Source organism: Gymnodraco acuticeps, unplaced genomic scaffold (genome assembly GCF_902827175.1).
Source record: "Gymnodraco acuticeps unplaced genomic scaffold, fGymAcu1.1, whole genome shotgun sequence".
NCBI classification, from domain to species: Eukaryota; Metazoa; Chordata; class Actinopteri; order Perciformes; family Bathydraconidae; genus Gymnodraco; species Gymnodraco acuticeps.
The window spans coordinates 521,059-540,580 of NW_022990508.1; the positions used below are offsets into that span (position 1 = coordinate 521,059).

Genomic DNA, 19,522 nt, shown 5'->3' on the forward strand with positions numbered 1-19,522 from the left:
TCCTGATGCAGAGGCACTGACTGCTTGTCTGATTTTCTGAATGTTGTCAGTGAAAAAGGAGGCAAAATCATTGCACGCCCTGGTGGATAGAAATTCAGAGGCTACTGACACTGGGGGGTTAGTTAGTCTGTCGACGGTAGCAAACAAGGCACGTGCGTTGTTGTTGTTTTTGTTTTTGGTAATGATGTCAGAGAAGAACGATTGTCGTGCGTTTTTCAATTCCAAATTATAAAGGCCAAGTCTCTCTTTATAGATTTCAAAGTGAACCTGGAGATTTGTTTTTCGCCACCTGCGTTCAGCTTTTCGACATTCTCTTTTTTCTGTTTTCACGGTCATGGCCTTTCTCCATGGAGATATTTTCTTGCCAGACACTTCCTTTAACCTAGTTGGAGCAATGGCATCTATAACATTTTTAATTTTTGAATTAAAATGATCTACTAGCTCATTTACTGAGATGTTAGCAGGGGCAAGTGTGGAAGAGAAATTCTGAGTAAACATTTCCCTAGTATTTTCAGTTAAACATCGCTTTGTGGTTACCTCTTTTTGAACATTTTTGTGAACAGAAATAGAGCTCTCAAAGAAAACACAGGAATGGTCAGAGAGTGCAACATCAGTCACCACAACCTTAGAGATATTCACACCCTTTGAGATAATTAAGTCCAGAGTGTGCCCCTTATTGTGCGTGGGCTCCGTCACATGCTGAGTCAGTCCATAGCTATCAAGAACACAAAATAGTTATTTAGCCCCTCTGTCCTGGGGGTTGTCAACATGGATGTTAAAATCACCAACAATGACTAGACGGTCAAAGTCAATACACACTATAGACAGCAGTTCAGTAAAGTCATCAAAAAAGCTTGCACAGTATTTGGGTGGTCTATAGATATTTAGGAACAGAGCTCGAGAGGAGCATTTCAGCCGAAGGGCCACATATTCAAAATAATCAAAGTTTCCATACGATGTCTTCCTGCATTGAAGGGAATCATTGAACAGAATAGCAACTCCACCCCCTTTCTTATGCATTCTTTCCTGACTCATAAAACTAAAGTTGGGAGGGGTTGATTCGATAAGAACAGCTGCACTGTTATTTTGTTCAATCCAAGTTTCTGTTAAAAACATAAAATCGAGATTGTGCTCAGTGATAAAATCATTGATTCAAAATGTTTTTCCTGCCAAAGACCTGACATTTAATAAAGCTAGTTTAAGTTTGTTAAACACACTATCAGTCATGTTTTTTGTAACAAGCTGTGGCTGACATGGAATCACTGCTAAATTAGATACACTCACACAAACGTTTGAGCGCTTCCTGTTTCTATGATTCACCGCTCTTAATCTATTACCTATCAACACAGATATCGGCAAAGCTACTGGCAGGCAGGGCCCCGACATGTCCTGGAAAGAGTTGAGAGTGCCATACGCCCTTGAGCCTGGACCCATCACATATCAGTAAGAGTTTGTTGTGTTTTGTACACACACATCCTTATCAGGCTTCGGAGACTGCAGATGCCCCCTCGAAGGGAGGGGAGGTGGTCGAGATGGTGCAGGGGTAGAGGACATGCTGCCAGGGGGGGGAGGTGGTTGACGTAGGCGCGGTGATGAGGACGGGGGAGATGGTGCGCGTCTCCGCGGTGATTTTGGTGGGCGTCGTTGAGGAGCGGGGGTAAAGGACATGGTGCCAGCCCTGCGTATCGCCTTCGTTTGGTCTTTGAACTCCAGGAAGGAATCGGTGCCAACCCTCTGTATCTCCTTTGTGTGTTCATCGATCTCCAGGAGGGTGGGCGAGGGTGAAAGGGTGAACGGAGTATCCTCAAAGGCGTTGACAGGGGGGGGGGGGGGGGTGACGGGCAGTGGAGACTCCTCCATTTGTCTCATAGGTCTCCCATAATCAGAACATTCCTCAGGCAGGTGCAGTGATAATTCTTCAGGGTTTTCTGCGTGATGTGTTGTGTCTTTCTCCTGTTTTGATTCCTCTTGCCGCTTGTCCTTGGCAGAGGGAACAGATTGATGACGCAGGCAGTTGAATATGTTAGAGATAAACAATTTCACTCCTGACTTGTTCAGGCAAACTCCATTTGCCTTGAAAAGATGTCTGCGATCCCAGAAAAAGTTAAAATTGTCAATAAAATGAACAGAATGGTCAGTACAGGCCGTTGAAAGCCAGGTGTTCAGTGCAAACAATCTGCTGAATCTCTCCACTCCTCTTCTGACTGGCGGTAGAGGGCCACTGATGAACACCTCTGCATTTAGAGAGCTGGCAGTTTCCAACAAACATTTAAAGTCTTCTTTCAGCACTTCTGACTGTTGTTTCACAACATCATTTGTTCCAATGTGCAGTACCACATTCTTCACAGTCCGATGTTCAGCCCCAATATGCAGGATCTTCTCAGCCAAGTCAGAGACCACATCCTTGGGAAAACAGAGTACTTTGGTGTTGTTCTTATTACACAGACCTTTTACATCTCTTACAGCAGAGTCACCCACAATCAGAGTTTCAGGCCCAGTCGTTAGCTTTCCCTCTAGCCTTTTACTTTTAGAGTAGCTATTGGTCCTTACCCTGCTGCGTGAAGAGGACAGGTTATCCAGGTCATCAGATCTCCGGTTCTCGGTCAGCGGAGCGTATCTGTTCTGGATTGGCACACTTGGTGGTTTAGGAGGATTGTTTGTAATTCTCCCTTTAGCAGCTGTCCACTGCTGTTTCCTAGTATGAATAGGGGTTGAAGAGGCGCTCTTCCTGGGTGATAACAATGCAGGCCAGCCGGTCGCATCACAGATTTCGGAGCTCTGGGCTCTGCCTGTTATCCGTCCTCCCAAATCCCATGGAAATGATTTACTCTTAGGCTTTGCACCCAGAGAGTTCCAGGGAGGACTACCACTTGTAGATTTATTACCCGGTACACAGCCCTCCTGTTCCTTGGAATCCTTGTAGCTGCTAACTAGCTGTGAGTTAGCATACCCTTCTCCATTATTTTGCAACACTGGTAAAGTCGTGTCATTCCCACGACATAGTCCATTCACTTCCACGTTAACTTCCAACCGTTGCATTTTCATTTCCAACACAGCCATCTTCTGTATAAGTTTCTGGAAGTCATCTGTAGAGAACGGAGGCATTTTGCTACCAACTAGCTAAATAGCAGTAGCCTACCAGGCTTTAGCTGTTGCTAGGCCACGCTATTGTAAGACTGACGTCGTCGTAAAAATGTTGAAATATGGCTGAAACCCTCCGTCTATTTACGAAGATGAACTGTCCCAGTGATAAGTTAATGTCCAGGAGCCGCTGCTCAAAGTTTTCAGAGAATAAGAATAGGAAAATCAGCATAAAAAGTAAGCAGAGGCAAGAGCAAGCAGAACAGCATCTGCACTGTAAGAAAGATAAGCAAGTAAAAGGTAGACTAAAAGCTTTAGGAATCCAAAGTATGACATATAATAAGTACCCTGTATCAAGATTGATGCAAAACAAGTGACATTTGACCTTTTTAGAGAGGTTTAGCAAATAAAACCCACTTCTGGGGTCATTTGGGTGTATTTTCCATATCTCTGGCCCCCCTTGGTCGATGTTGCTGATTGACATCTCTTTCTAATCGTCAGAGCCAATGGAATAGAGGGAAAGTTCCCCATACACACACAGCTTACCAAATAAAGGAGTGACAGAGGCTGCTTCTCAGGTCGATTAAATGAAATCCTTGCTTCCCTCACTTGCGTCGTTTCCCTGCGTTTAGTCCCTCCCACCAGGGAAGCATGGAGGGACGCAAGGAAACCACGAGAAGCAGGGAAATGAGTTTTAAGAGCAATGGGACGTCCTTTCCTCCGGAGCGTCACGTGAAGCGACATCCGTTTGTGATGACGCTGCACAGCTGTGATATATGAATGATAATGGGACACATCAACGTCTGCACTCACAGTGCCGCGGACTGTAGGCAACGTAATGTTACTTTGATCCGGTTACTTATGTTGTGGCAAATATTTAATTAAGCATTCTTAACATAATAGTATGTTATAGTCAGACTGCTCTGAAGATGGGAGGTGATGTCCTATTCATTTTCACGTTCACATAGTCGGTGATTTTGGCCGGCCGTCTTTCCTGCAACGGCAGTTTAAACTGTATTTCCTCCGCACACTGAGCTCTGATTGGTCAGCAGGCGTGGTGCTTTCGCTGAGTTGATCTCTTATCCTGGAACCTATCCTGCTTCGGAGCACAGACTAGGTTCCAGGATAAGTCTCCATGGAGATCTAGCCCGCTAAAAAGTTAACCAGCTTCGTAGTACCGGAAATCCCAGAAATGATCTTGCTAAACGAAAATCCTGCTTCGTAGTATACCCCCCCAGGTTAGCCGCTCAGCATAAGTTACCATGGAGATCTAGCCTGCTAAAAAGAAAACCAGCATCGTAGGACCGGAAACCCTGAGTTTTCCCTGAAGTTAGCCGGCTAAGCGAAAATCCTGCTTCGTAGTACAGGCCTCTGATATTAATCCTACACTGAACAAATATGATATTGAAGCATATTAACATTGCAGCCAATAAAAAAACTGCATAGTTGTCATGACAATATTCATATCAAATGGAAAAGGCAATTTAAATATACAAAGGTGTGTATCCTTCTCGTCTAGTTATGTTGTACAATGCTGCATTAATTTGGGGTCAAGGTCAGATATGGAAGCTATTGCAACAAAAAAAGAAAAAGTTGTATTTGTTAGTTTTATATTAATCTAAAACTACTCTGTCAGGCTTGAAAATAACAGATAACTCTATCTTGTGAACTTTGGACTAAAAGGGGTCTCTGTACCCTTACATAGTCTATAGTGGATGAGTTCTGTTGTAGAAAGGTGTCTCATAGCTGTTGTCACTCTGTATCGCTAAAGAGAAGTCCTCCACCGCTTCACCTAAATCCACCCGGAGGTACTTTATCTGTCCGCGGTGCCAAGCAGTGGCCAAATGACTGGCTTTACAATCCCTGTGGAAATATGACAACGTTGAACATCTCTAAAACAATACATGTAATGAAATGACAAAGTGACAGAACACGATGGACGTTAGCTTTAACCGGGGACACAGAATTTGACGGGTAGCAGAATACGCTGCAACACTAGTACAGACATCGCCAACAATTGAACAAAGAGTACCTGGACTGTAAGTAGGAGATAAACTTTGTATACAGTTGTTCTGCACATTTGAAGTTCTAGTTTTTAAACTCAGAGTGAGCATTTTCAAGTATTTGAGGGTTGTCTTGCTCCATTGGCTGTGAATTCTGTTAAGGTTTGTTGTGTTCCCTAAAGGCGTAAGTGACAACATGCAAAAAAAGCCCAATCATGTTTTAGTGCGTCTCAAGTAGGCGGGGCAATAATAACGTCAGAATGTCTTTCATTTAGCGCCTAAATCAACTTATCATTTTTAGTCGTTTATTATATAGGATATCATTGCTACATATGTTGATGCTTCTCTGCATTTTCTTGAAATTATGAGGGTACTGGTTGACACAGAACCTGCTTTTATTAATATGTCCCTTAAAATTGACCACAGAAGATGCAATACATTGATAAAAGAGACTATATAAATAAATGTGGCTTTTTTTTAAAATTCCTTTATTTATTTTTTAAATACACGAGTCGTTATTGTCATCCATCAATATAAAAGGCAGTACAGTACATTCATTGATAAAACTGTTCCCCTGGTCCCAAACAAAACAATGAACAAAATTACATAAGGTGCAAATGACAAAATGTAAACACTTGTAGAAAATATTCAAAGGTTAGCCAGAATAATTGCCCCAGAGGAGATCTGCCTTTGGCGTGTTGAGTCGGTGCTTCTTCGCTCTGCAAACCAAGTAAAGATTACCAACTGCACATCCAGATCGACTACATTTGTTCAGACTCGGTCACTTACCCTTTTTTACACCAGCAGGTCTTGAGTAGCTCTGACCTGGAGGATGCACACACTGGCCTCTGCAGGAACCATCTGCCTGGCTGCTTGTGTCACAAATCACTGCATCACAGTGGACATAGATCTGTGGACGGACAGGATGATTTTAAACATGGCTACATGCAGCAGTGGCTAAAATACTCCAGATTTGGATTTACAAGTCTTACCTGGTCTTTCAGAACCTTGTCATCTTTAGTGAAAGTGAACATCTTTACAGAGAAGCGCTTGATGTGGGACGGGACTAAAACTCTGGAGTCACTCACAACGGGATGGAAAATTGTTGCATAGCTGTCATTGCGATTCTCACAGCTATTGAAGGAATTCGAAAGTTAATAAAGCAGCAGTTAAACAAATGAAACGAGTAGTTAGTAGTTAGTTTTGCACAACATTACCTGTCCACAATGATGTCCCAGCTTGGCAGAGATGTCCTATCTTCATAAAGGGTTGCCCAACAGTTCTCAGCAATGAGTTCCAAGTGCGGGTCGGTAGAATGCATCAGCTCCACCTCAAAATACAGAGGCTGCTGCAGATATTTCACCACTGGATAATCCTCTGCTTGGTAGAAGAGCTCGTAGGATGGATCTGCAGGCAAAGAGTCCCGTTAGAGAAAGGAGGCCTGGCCATTTACAGTTTCATTTCAAACCTTTATTTAATCAGATCGGTCCCTTGAGATCATAAATCTCTTTTTCAAGGGAGACCTGCAAACAGTGTTTTGTATGCATGAACAAGATGTTGTAAAATTCCGCCATGCCTTGGGAAAGCCTCATCTGCACCATCAGCTGGCCGGTGCCGATCTTTGCAGCGGGCTCATAGATTCTTGGTTTAGCGCTGAAGGCAACAGTCTGAGTCTCATTGACCACATAGAAGCAGGAAATGGTTTGCCTATTAGGGGAAAAAATAAAATATATAAATTACGGATGCACGATATTGTTTTTTTTAAACATATACTGATAACTTCCTGCTTCTCAAGACCGATAATAAAAAAAGATTTACGCCACTAATTATTTTAACGCACGTGTATTTTTTTCCTTTGGCCGCCCCGTAGTTTCAGAGTGCATCGAGTTTAAAATACCATCTACAAGCTGATGCTGACAGCCCCGCTCCTGCCGCCCGCTTGTGGCAGACCACACTTCCACGCTCACCGACTGGCCATCTGGAGGACCGGGAGGGTGTGTGTATGTGTGGCCCGAGAGAGCGAGAGAGACCTTACGTGCATTGTTGTTGTTAGCATCTGGTGCTAGCTAGCTGCGCTAATGGATATAAGGAGCTGTTTAAATGAAAACAGAGGAGCGACATTTCGCCACAACTGCGCCGAGCACTTGACTTTATGCAGGAAGCCAGACAGTGGGACATTGTACGAAAAGTCAGCACACTCCGCACGGATAGTGCGCAACATGATTGCAGCGTCCAGGCAGCTCCGGTTCGAGCATATGCCTCGAGTTGCACATACCTCCAACGCCCATACCACCGACGACATGTTTGTTTACTGTCCTGGCTTCACAGCCGCACACCATTTACGTCACAGCCAGGCATGAGTTAGGGAGCGCTGGATTTGTGAAGAACTCCCCTCTTCCTAAACCACAGTACTGGCAAAACGGGAGGAGCCGAGTAAAAAACAAGCACCCCTCATCCCAATCCACCCACACCTTAGTATTATTTTCACCCAAAAAATATATTGTATATTATCGGGGCTATTAATACTGGTATCGGGTTTATCGGGATGACGTCATAATTCCTAATATCGGACCGATAATTATCGTGCATCCCTAATATAAATGCATACATTGAAGGTGTTCATCTCCAATTATACAGGATCAAATATTTTACCTGTAATCAGGATCAACTGGTGATGTGTTGGCTGCTCCTTTGGCGTTGTTGTAAGACAGGCGGATCTCATTTTCATACATCATGTAGTTGTCAAAGAACTATTTAACAACAAAAACGCATTAACATTTGACAAAAAACCCTTTTGATATTTAAATGTAATTCACACTCACCGTTCTGGTGGTTCCACAGGTATCCACACTGAAGGAGAAATATGCAACGCGATCGTCGCTGAACTGTGGTGTGCAGGACTGGTCCTTTAGCGTCAGCTGACTTGGCTTCAGATTACGAGTCGATTCAACCTTCACAGCCACAGCGGTCATTGTGCCATTGGGGTGGCATTCTGGAGGAAGAAGCAGGCAATGTGTAAAGCAACACAAATCCATCAATTAAAGCAGCAAATATACTTACATGTTCCATCTTACCTGTTGCTTTTAAGGGGAAGTAGCAAGCCAGATAGAGATCAGCAAGCACCCAGTCGTTTGCACGATCCAACAGAAGCAGGTCAATTCTGGATTTGACTGATTCTGCAGTGAGCAGCTGTGGAAAAGAAAGTAAAGTTAGCCAATGCAGAAGATCTATGGTGGGATTTTGTAGTTTTGACATACCTCGAAAACAGCGTCCTTGGCAGTGTATGGCAGAATGAGGCTGAGGTGTGTGCCGTTCTCATAGAAATTGTAGTCTTCAGCCATCTCAGCCGTCAGCTCTCGAGGTCCAACGATAGCCTTGAAATTAGAGCTGTGACTCCCAAACTTCACGCTGATGTAAAACTGGTTCTGGTCACAGGTGCCAGCCATGATGGGTAACACTAGAGCAGCAAAACATGTATTATCCATTTGATTGTGTAGCTTTTACTCTTATATACGTTTTATTTAATTTTAGAAAACACAATTTGCATGAAGATATTGTCAAAAGCAAATTCAATATGATCTCACCAATATCCTGCAGAGAGGCCTGCAGGTCGACCGGGAGAGCAAAAGGAGTTTCTTCAGGCAGGACGATCAACCCAAAGATCAGAGGGAGGAAGTAGGATGTAACCAAGCGCTCAGGATTCTGCAACAAATGAAATAAAAGCTCAGCAACACTGAAAATATGCTGGTACAAAGTGATATTTTGAATCTATAATGTCATACATGTTTTAAGACAACATCGGCATCAAAGGGCACTTGAAGAGAGAAGCTCTTGGAGCCATTAACCAAGCTGTGTTCCTGGACTGTGAAGCCTTTGGCATTGCTCTCCTCAACAGTGAGGACCCCGGTGGAGAAGGTGATGTTCCTCAGCTCAACGTCATGGAGGAAGGTTCCCAAGAGAACGCTGAACACCCGAGTCTCTGGGACAGTGTCTGAGGAACAGAAAGTGGCAGGTTTACAACTTCTAAACCAGCCTCAACATTGATCGAGAAAAATTTAGTGCTATTTAAAAAAAACAAAAAAGTGCCCTTTGTAAGCAAAAGTAGATTTTGTACTTGGCTTCGAATCCCATCCAAACACACCATTTTGCAAAAACTGAAGACTTTATTTAATGGGTTTAGCAGTCTTTAGGATATATCCGAGCAAGCCCGAGTTCAAATGTCATTTTTTTTCATACCTACTAGAAAATGTGACTTACCATCCTGGATTTGGGGAGATTGAGGCATCAGAGGGGTCATGATGGGGAACAAAACCTTGTATCTGGTATCATCTTGGGTGTCATCTTCTCTCCACAGTACCTCAAGCATGGGCTCCACAAAGTAGGTGATGTGGTACTGGTAATCTGGGGCATGGCTCTGCAATAATTCATGACATTTCAATAAAACATGCAAATGCACTAGTGACTCTTGCATTTCTAATCTAGAGATTTCCCCAACCTTGTAGTAACCATCAGGCGAGCCCACTGGGATCTCAACGACGATGTGGAAGTCTGTGGTGCTCAGTGTGTACCCCCGTGCGGCCATCTGAGATCTATCAAGCCTCTGCCCGTTGATTCCCATGTGCATTTCTGAGACTGTAATTCTGCCGTCCAACAGAGGAGTCACACGGCGAGGTACGTGCCAAGAGATCATATCCTCGGTGAAGAGGACACCACCTGTTAATGACAACATTGAGCTGTTGAGGTTAACTGTGCAACAATTAAGCTTACTGTGAAGGAAATATGTTGCTCAGGACTCACCTTTGGGACAAGCAGCTGCCAAGTTCACTACATTCAGACCCTGTGGTGCCATGTAGTAGGCGCTCACCCTGAAAACTTCCATGGGGACTCCAGCCACCTAAAGAGAGGAGAGGTTTAATATAATTGACAAGGAGGGAAAGGAAAGAAACACTGTATAAGAGTGTGTTGCTTACATCCTCTGAATAAGTCTCTGCTGTATTGTACGGGCTTCGCATAACCAGGCGACTAGAGGTAGTTTTGGCAGCGTAGCCGGCTTGTTCAGCCTCTTGCAACACCATGGCCACTGGTTCTGGGGTGTAAAACGTGATCTTCCAGATACCTTGTGATGCACCAGAGGCCTACAGGAAAGAACAAATAATAATTAAATCCTCATTGGTGTAGGGAGGAATTGAACTGTAGTATCTGAACAGTTTAATTCAACATACTTCAAGATTGGCGTTGAGCTTCTCGTCTTTACCATCCCGAGTCTGACCCTTAGCTTCAGCATCAAGGTTAGCCATGTGGTGCGAAACCTAAAACAGAAAATGGTGGTTTTAGCATTCGTTTCCATACACACAAGATGGTGGCCTCTTCAATGTAAAGATGACCTACTTCCATGTAGTTCCTGTCGCAGAGGAGCTCCCTGGAGGCCCAGCGAGTGTAGATGCAAGTCTGAGACACATCATGACTGACCACGTCTGATGGATTCTCACCGTACATCTGGAGTCTCAAGCCAACGTTAAATGTAGCATCATCCTATAAATATATAAAAAAACTAAATTAAGTGAAACTCCCTAATATTCTTTGGTTCCAGCTTCTTTGTCATTGGAAATGTAATATCCTTGCCTTCAGGGACACATTTGAAATCTAAATGGATATTTGTGTATGAACCAATCAAGTCAAGAAAGTACCTAGTAGATTAATTGAGGAATACAGTTTTGAGTGGAGCAGTGCTAATATTTTAGGGATGTACCAAACAAAAAGGGAAATGTACTTTGGGTCTTTTAACGGTAAGGGGTTACAAATAAATTCAGGGAAACACAAAAATGGGAGCAACCATGTGTTTGTTGAGCCATTAATTCAGTCACTTGACAGAATTAGCACAGCTAAACTTGGTAGAAAATTACATTGAATGCTGTTAAACCACTTTAGCTCAAAACAAACCTTGTTGTCCACAAAGCAGCCCATCAGGGAGGTGTAGATTCTGGTGTTACCCCACGGGTCAGACTCCATGCTGTATCCACACTGAGCAGCCATACTAGGTGTTAACAAAATGTGCTTGGTGCCATCTGAGGGGAGAAAATAAGCTTTGTCAGGGACCCCTTTCCTCAGTGATGAACCAATCAGCTGCATTATTAGCAGTTAATACTTACTGATAGCCTCCACCTCAAGCTGGTTTCCCACTGCTAAAGCCTTGTCCAACGACAGTCTCATTACATTTGCGGCACAGTCAGACCTTAACCCACTGCCTGTTAAAAGAAAAGGCTTGTGAGGAGAATGTAAACCGACTTAATATACTGTGTAAAATGACTTAATGAGAATTTAAGCTTACTTGACTGCGAATTTAGCTTCACATTAGGCCTGGCTTGACACAAGATGATTGCTGCAGCCATCCATAACAAACTTGAACACATAAAACACATCATTTTGAGACAATTAAGTACACACATAGAAAGAAATCTACAATAAATGTAACTTACATGTTCCCAAGCCTCAGCATGTTGCAGTTTGTAAGCAGTAAAACCAAAAAGAATACAGTCAGTATCAGAGCTTGGCAATGTCCAGCACACCTTCCAACAAAAACACAAGTCTAAAATGAAGGGGACTGGATGATTAACTGAGACATCAGCAGCTGCTTTATATTCCACTTAACGACAAAGCACAGGTGAGGCTTGTTAAGGATTCTCCACACACACACACACACACACACACACACACACACACACACACACACACACACACACACACACACACACACACACACACACACACACACACACACACACACACACACACACACACACACGGTGAGCTGATGTATGCCTAGTTTATTAAGAACATATTGTAAAAACATATGTATGGAAAGGAAAAACACACATTTTTCAGTAGTATAAAAAAAGTATTTATTGTTCAGCAAAAGTAGATTTGTATTTGATATTATACATAAATTACTTTTTTTTATTTGAAGAAGCAACAAAATAATCCACAGTTAATAATAAATTAAACTTTTCCTTAAAATCACATGTGCTTTTGATTTTTCATTTGAGCCTCCTTATAATGACTGTAATATAACACTTGATTATTGTTTGTATATATTCTCAAACCACTAAGGATGCACTAACATTTATTACAGACAGTAAAACCCGAGCTTATCGTTTCACCCGGGTCGATTTTTCTGCTCTGTCTAATTATGCAATGATTATGTTCATTTATGAGGCCATAACAATATGTTCCAACTGGAAGAGTGTTGAGTCAGTGCAGAAGAAGGAATAATCAATGCTCTGCTTAACAAAAACCATATCAAAATGTCGCACCCATCCCTGTGGGATTTCTACTTGGTTTCACAGGTTCAAACTGAATGTTTTTGCAGCAATAGTTTTATTTTCATTGTTTCTGTTCCTTGTGTAGGTTATTTTTATGTGGTTTGTGTTTACTTTAAGGTTCATCTTCATTCTGATATCTGTAATCAAAGGGTTCATGTTCAGATCAAATACAATTCCAATTTTCTATACGATAGCTGTACATTATTGTAAATAATTTGACAAAACTTGACAGATTGTTTCTTCAAGCCAACAGATTTCAGGATTTATAAAAAGGTATATTCTATAGTTTATGGAGTTGTCAGTATCCCCTGTGTATCTTGTGCTGCTGGTCCAGCGGCCTGTACCACGAAGCTGGTTCAACCTAACCTGGATATGTTTGAGTTAGCCGGTTGGCCTGGGGTCGTCATGGTGTTTGGATTTCCACCGTTTCCGCTCTGCTGCCCTAAGGATGGTTCTATTAGCACGCAGTGCGTCATTTAGCCAGGGAGCAGGAGGGGACTGACGAGCCTGCCGAGATGTGAGAGGACAGAGAGAGTCCAGAGAGGATGAGAGAGTAGAGAGGAGAGTTTCTGCAGCAGAGTTTGGAGGTAGTAGTTGGAACGAGTCCGAGGAAGGGAGGGCTGAGAGCACCGATGAGGCAAAGGTAGAGGGGGAAAGGGAACGAAGGTTACGGCGGACTGTATACAATTTATTATACAGATGAGAAGAGATTAGTTTGTTATGTTTGGAAAGGGGTAGAGAGAATGAAATGAAGAAGTGATCGGATGTGTGGAGCGGGTTTACAGAGAGGTTAGAAGTAGTACAGTTCCTTGAGAATATGAGATCAAGGACATTGCCAGCTTTATGAGTTGGTGGGGATGGAGACAGTGAGAAAGCAAAGGTGGTTAACAGAGATGTTAGTTCGTCTATCTTCCCTGTCTGGAGGTTGAAGTCTCCGAGAAGTACAGCGGGAGGGCCAGTTTCAGGGATGTGTGAGAGGAGATGATCTAATTCCTCCAAGAAGTCCCCCAAGGCGCCTGGTGGACGGTAGAGAACAACAATGGTTAATTCTATAGGATGGGTTACTGTGACGGCATGGAATTCAAAGGTGGAAGGAGTGAAGTTAGGTAGCTTGAAGAGGGAAAAGCTCCATTTGGGAGAGAGCAGGAGACCAGTGCCACCTCCTCTGCCAGTGGGTCTGGGTGTATGGGAGAAGGAATATGCTGTGGAGAGAGCTGCTGGGGTGGATGTGTTGGATGGAGTAATCCAGGTCTCAGTGAGAGCCAGGGTCGGTGTCATTCGCGGGCCCTGCCCCCCCAAATGAGTCACTGTGCCCCCCCAACGCAGGGTGGGCAAGCCTTGCCTATTTGCCGTTTAAAAAAAAAAAAACATATAAGTGAAAACGTTTCCACTAAAGGTTTTTTGTGTGAAATACGTCAGAAATAAAGAATACAACATTTAAAACACAGCCTGAGCTGTGCTCACTGCTGCTCTCTGATTGGTGTGTTGCTTGACCAATGACCCCCGACCTTTGTTTTGTTATCATTATGTGGCTGTGTGTTTAGATGAAAGCCCGGTGGCGATCTGTTCATCTGTTACACTGATTATACAGTAAAGCCATCGAAAATAATATGATATACAGTACAGTACAAGTAGCCTACTTCTGGGTCTCTGTGTTTCATTCAAGCTCGGCTCTGTGTGTGTGTGTGTGTGTGTGTGTGTGTGTGTGTGTGTGGGTGTGTGTGGCACGAGCGCATTTTGTGAGTGCGCAAGTGGTAACGTGGAATGTTGATGTTAGCATGATTAAAATGGGGGATGTTGGCTTATCTGCTACCCGCAGCTCACAGCTAAAGTGCGAGTGAGCGTGGGAGAGAGGGAGGGTGCACCGGTACCGGCGCTGTTGTTATTAGAATCTGGTGCTAGCTATGCTAACGGATATAAAGAGCTGTTTCTACACCAAGGTGGAGGAGAGTCCTCTCCTGTCAGACTGAGAGGATCGTATAACCTCAGCTCAGTGAGGTAAGGACTCTCTCAGTGTTTAGATAGTTAACTTTAGTGTAGGTTATCTCAGTGGGTCTCAAACGGTTTGGTCACCATTTATGTAAACAAGTATTTGCGAGGAACACCTTTATATGATCATTATAGTTATTAAAGAATATGAGAATAAATAAAAAAACGGGTATGACATACTATAGGACAGTAACACAAGAATACAGTTTAAAAGGGGAGTGATTAGTAAAATATCCATAAAGAAAAAGTAAATCTGTGTACAGTTCTGTTTCATATGGATGCTGAGAGATGTAGACTATCCATAGATCTCTAGCAGAACCACTGCTGTAGGAGAAGCACCCCTTTATAAGTAGTGTTATGGCGGCATCTCAGTGGTGCTCTGCAAAGAATATGGGAGATAAAGTCATCCTGCCGCAAATTCTTTCCATGGCCCCACTGGACAGAGAAGCAGCTCTCCATAACCTTGGTGAAGCCAGCAACCTGCGGGACGAAGACAGCTGGGAAGACAGGATGGACCCATTTATGTTCAGGTTCAAATTTGAGTCGGACTATTTCATGTTTTTTGAGCAGTGCATTGACAAAGAAAACCTTAAGGTTCATGCCTGTTTTGAAGAGCGCGGTTGAATGTTTGCATCAGTAAAGCTTTTCACTGTTGTATAGATTTTTTTTTGTATACTTGGTTTGGTTTTTATATTTACTGTATTTGCTTTTTCGGTTCTGTTATCTTAATGATTGTTCTGTTATATGATAAACGTTGTAAATAATAAATGCTTGTTCTATCATTCTATGAAATGCAGTGCAATGTATCATTTGAAATATATGGACTAGATATGAGTATGCACAGAACTAACTAAATGAATAATCAATTAAAACAAATATTAAATAATATACTTAAATACACTAATATATCAATTAAAACAAATATTAAATAATGAACTTAAATACACTAATAGAAAATATGACTTTTTATACCACATATTTAAATACATTCATGCATTTAATTAGTATGAAGTTTTTAAATTATATTTAGTCGAGTGCAGATTTGTATTTGTACTTATTGTAGTTGTCCAGCAGATGATGCTGTTTGTGTCATTAGGATATCCTTACACCCCGCCCATCGGATGTCCAGCCCCGCCCACATCCGACCCCGCCCCATTCCGCGTTCCGCAGCCAGGGCCTATGGGGCGGAGGAGGGGTCGGACGTCCGACCCCGCCCCATTCCGCGTTCCGCAGCCAGGGCATATAGAAGAAAAGGGCAAGGAAAAAACACTTCTAAAACTAAAGGGTAAGATCCAGTGATTTGAGGGATTGTCTGACAAACACACATTCTCTCTCTATTGCTTACATACACACACACACACACACACTCTCAGAGACTCTCACACACACACACACACACACACACACACACACACACACACACACACACACACACACACACTCACTCACTCACTCACTCACTCACTCACTCACTCAATCTCTCTCACCTACACGTTCTCACTCCCATCCCGTCACATATTGACGGACGGTCAGGGCCCCTCCCCGTCACTCTATTACGTACAGGGTACCCCTTGACCGTCAGGCTTCTACGGGCAGGGCGTCCCATAGACCTTCATATACCACGTGATCAACAACAATGGCCGACCTTCGTGTTATTCTCGGTGGAAAATGCCTATTTTAAGGTTCATTTGGCCATTAAAATGCGTTTTGATGTCATTTTATGCGATTAATATGAGTTGTTATTTCTGATTATTTGTGCAGTAGATGTACATGTTTAGTTGGCTAGTTATGACGAAGATTAATTCATGAATATGTACACATTCATGGTTGCTATGGACGCTGCAACAGCTCCCAGACCACGTAATCAACAACAATGGCCGACCTTCGTGTTATTCTCGGTGGAAAATGCCTATTTTAAGGTTCATTTGGCCATTACAATGCGTTTTGATGTCATTTTATGCGAGTAATATGAGTTTTTATTTCTGATTATTTCTGCAGTACATGTAGGCCTACATGATGTTTAGTTTGCTAGTTATGACGAATATTACTTCATGAATGTGTAGACATTCATGGTTGCTAACGTTTTTTTGGTGGAAATGTGTTTTTTCACAGCAAAGTCACCCTCTGTACTTGGACTTATTGGGAGAATCTAAAGGCAAGAACATCCCAAATATTCATTTAGGTCTTTATTTTAGACCTTTAGTGTTGCCGTCTGTGAGGAAAATAAATGGGGCTCAGAGCCTCAGGATACTGAAATCTGTATTTTTTAAATCTTTTTTTCCTTCTAATTTGTTATTCTTTTCAAAATAACACACTGTTATTTACTCACCAATAACACACAATTATCCTTGCTTTTATTTATTGGTTTAATTCCATAATCTCGGGCTTTTTTGGCATCCGTCGTATTTTCGTATTTCCCATATTTAGAACTTGCCAGTATTAAACTGTATACATCCCTGGAGGTTTAGGGAATTGGAAACACATTGGTGTCTATATACAAGTGATTGGAATATGATATATTAGATAAATAATTTGTAAATTGCAGCCAGACTAATGTTGTGGATGTTGTTTCAAAAGTTCAGGTGTTTAATAGTCTTCTGGCCTGTGGGCAGGAGCTCCAACAAGCCATTTAGGACAGAGAGTGAATACACATACTATACAGAGACGCTGTATGAGAAACCAATGTGAGTTTGGAAAATTGCACAATATAAATCTATTCTAGTAGACCTCAACAATGGAATTATGATCAGTAGAAATGGCCATGTCATGGGACCTTTAAGGTTAACCTGGTATTTTCACTCCACTACATTTATTTGAGTTACTTTACAGATTTGGATTAATGATGTGAAATATAAACAACCCTTAAATCAGACTTTAGTTACACCTGAGTAAAATTCAGTGAAGGTGATTGTCAAGTGCCAACAATCAGGCGAGATATTTGGTGCTTGAAAAGACAAAAAATGTATCTGCAGATCCCTATAAAGCATATTCATTACTCGTTATTCTCTAATCGTTCATTAAAAAGTGTATATAATGGCTATGTTGCACATCCCTTTCAAGATTTTCAAAGGTTTGACATATCATGTACACAACTACGGTGTAGTTATGCAATGAATGAAAAACTTGGGTCGCAGGTTCCTCAACAGTGCATTACAAGACATCTATCAATATGTGTGTACCTCCACCATTAAACTGTCATATTCTGCACATTTCTTATTCTATCTACATACATCTTATAAGAGTATAATAAATATGTATAATATCGGTTAAAATAAGTGCTTCAACATAGTTAACATTGCAGGAAAGTTGATAGTCAAGTCCCAAAACAAACCATGCAATATATTAGACTTTAAGTACTTTGTCAGGCTTAATATTTATCTGTAGATACCCCCAAAGCTTTTTGCTTACATTTATTTAAAAGAAGACCTTAACCTAAAGTATCATTTAATGTTTTAATAAAGCCAAATTAGTTTGTCTGTTTTGCACATCCTCCTATTAATATCTTTGTACATCCGGCACTAAATTATTTTATTGCAGAGATCATTTACAGTATCTTCTTGATATTTTCTATTCAATATTTCTATCATTGACCTTCTACTTTCCCCCTAATTTGTATGAACTGTTAATATTGAAATGTTTTCATCAAATATAACACATTCAACAAAACATGCAGCAAACCTTAGGCAAGGCAAGTTTATTTAAATAGCACCTTTCAACATAAGGCAATTCAAAGTGCTTTAAAAAAAATGAAAGACATTAATAACAAGGCATTTAAAAACAGTAATTAAAAAGCAACACAATCTACCTGCATTGCATTGACTCTAAACGTGTAATAACGTGCTTTAACCAGTAGGTGGTTTGGGTTAAAAAGCTGTCAAGTTTACAGTATTAACACAATCAAATATACTGCTGTTTCCGGTTTAGTTTACGACGGATATATTTTGTTATTCACAGACCACACATATTGTTTTGATATTTGTAACACACAAGCGATGGAAAAACCCACAGCAACACAGAAAAGATGGTCTTAACATGACCCAGCTGTCTAGCTAATAACAAATAATAATATCAAACAAAATATTACGATTAACTTTATTGTGAAATTAAAACAGTAGTGCTGTAGCGACGCGTCGACGATGTCGACTTCAAAATATCGTCGAAGACATATTTCCGCGTCGACGCGTCGCCACCATAGACTGTATATATGGTCGCCACACACACGTGGGTCACCCAAAGCAACAAGCAGTTCGCAATCGCACTTCTAACACAATGGAGACTGAAACCTCACAGGATTGCGCACGAAGCCCTCAAACGAAAACATCTCGCCCTAGGTCTTCAAAAGCATGGGAATATTTTAAAGTTAGTCCAAAACGCAAAGATATTTATATATGTATATCTCACTGAGACTGCTGCTTGACCGGAAGCAGCAGCTAGCTGTGGTGGCAACCATTAGCAGCTAGCATTTGCTCTCCTATTTTTACATAAAAATGGAATTATGGATTATAAATTCAATAATTTTTTTATACATAGACGTTAAAAACCTATGGATTAACCGATTCAGCCGCGTTTTTTCTCATTTTAATGCCATTGAACACGTATTTTGATCAGATTGACAGCTACGGCGGTGAGACGATCTCCCTAGAAGCTCTGTGAAGGTACGTGTTGTGATGACTGTATTTGCTTCCCCTGTCGCGAGTCCGGATCACTCAGTGATGATACTATGTACCTACATAATCTGTGGAGTCTCAGCTTTAATCGGATATCTTGTATGTGCAGCTACGATAAGTAATAAGGGTTATCTTGAGTTCTGTGCCAATGTCCGTTAGCATTTTTCGCTCAGGGGTCATTTAGATAGCATTTTAGTTTGCTTCTTATGAGACTTGTGTTTTGTTTTGTGTTGGTAAACATGGTTTGTATCGTCAGTTAGCTGAGATTATTTCCGTTAATCTGGTATAACACATTAATAGGTTCTTAAATATTAAGATCCCCTGAGACACAGTATCGTGAAAAATTTTTTTTTTACATTACTTTTTTTTACATTACGTTTTTTATGAATTGAACAACAGAAAAATAATCGTTCGATTAGTCGACTAATCGATCAAATAATCGCCCGATTAATCGTTTTCAAAA

General features: G+C 41.6%; 1 protein-coding gene across 1 annotated transcript; it reads right to left on the bottom strand.

Annotated features, from left to right (window-relative positions):
* Nucleotides 1-5,603: 5,603 nt before the first annotated feature.
* Nucleotides 5,604-11,681, bottom strand: LOC117553126. Its single transcript, XM_034226928.1, has 21 exons — nucleotides 11,561-11,681; nucleotides 11,413-11,483; nucleotides 11,234-11,329; nucleotides 11,025-11,149; nucleotides 10,473-10,616; nucleotides 10,307-10,393; nucleotides 10,055-10,219; nucleotides 9,882-9,978; nucleotides 9,580-9,797; nucleotides 9,342-9,498; nucleotides 8,867-9,075; nucleotides 8,669-8,786; nucleotides 8,342-8,541; nucleotides 8,159-8,273; nucleotides 7,907-8,076; nucleotides 7,737-7,834; nucleotides 6,661-6,791; nucleotides 6,302-6,491; nucleotides 6,077-6,218; nucleotides 5,874-5,994; nucleotides 5,604-5,803 (listed from the first exon to the last, which is right to left on the bottom strand). Exons 1-21 carry the CDS (start codon nucleotides 11,578-11,580, stop codon nucleotides 5,733-5,735), a joined length of 2,745 nt encoding a protein of 914 aa, XP_034082819.1. The 5' UTR covers nucleotides 11,581-11,681; the 3' UTR covers nucleotides 5,604-5,732.
* Between the last annotated feature and the right edge of the window lie 7,841 nt (nucleotides 11,682-19,522).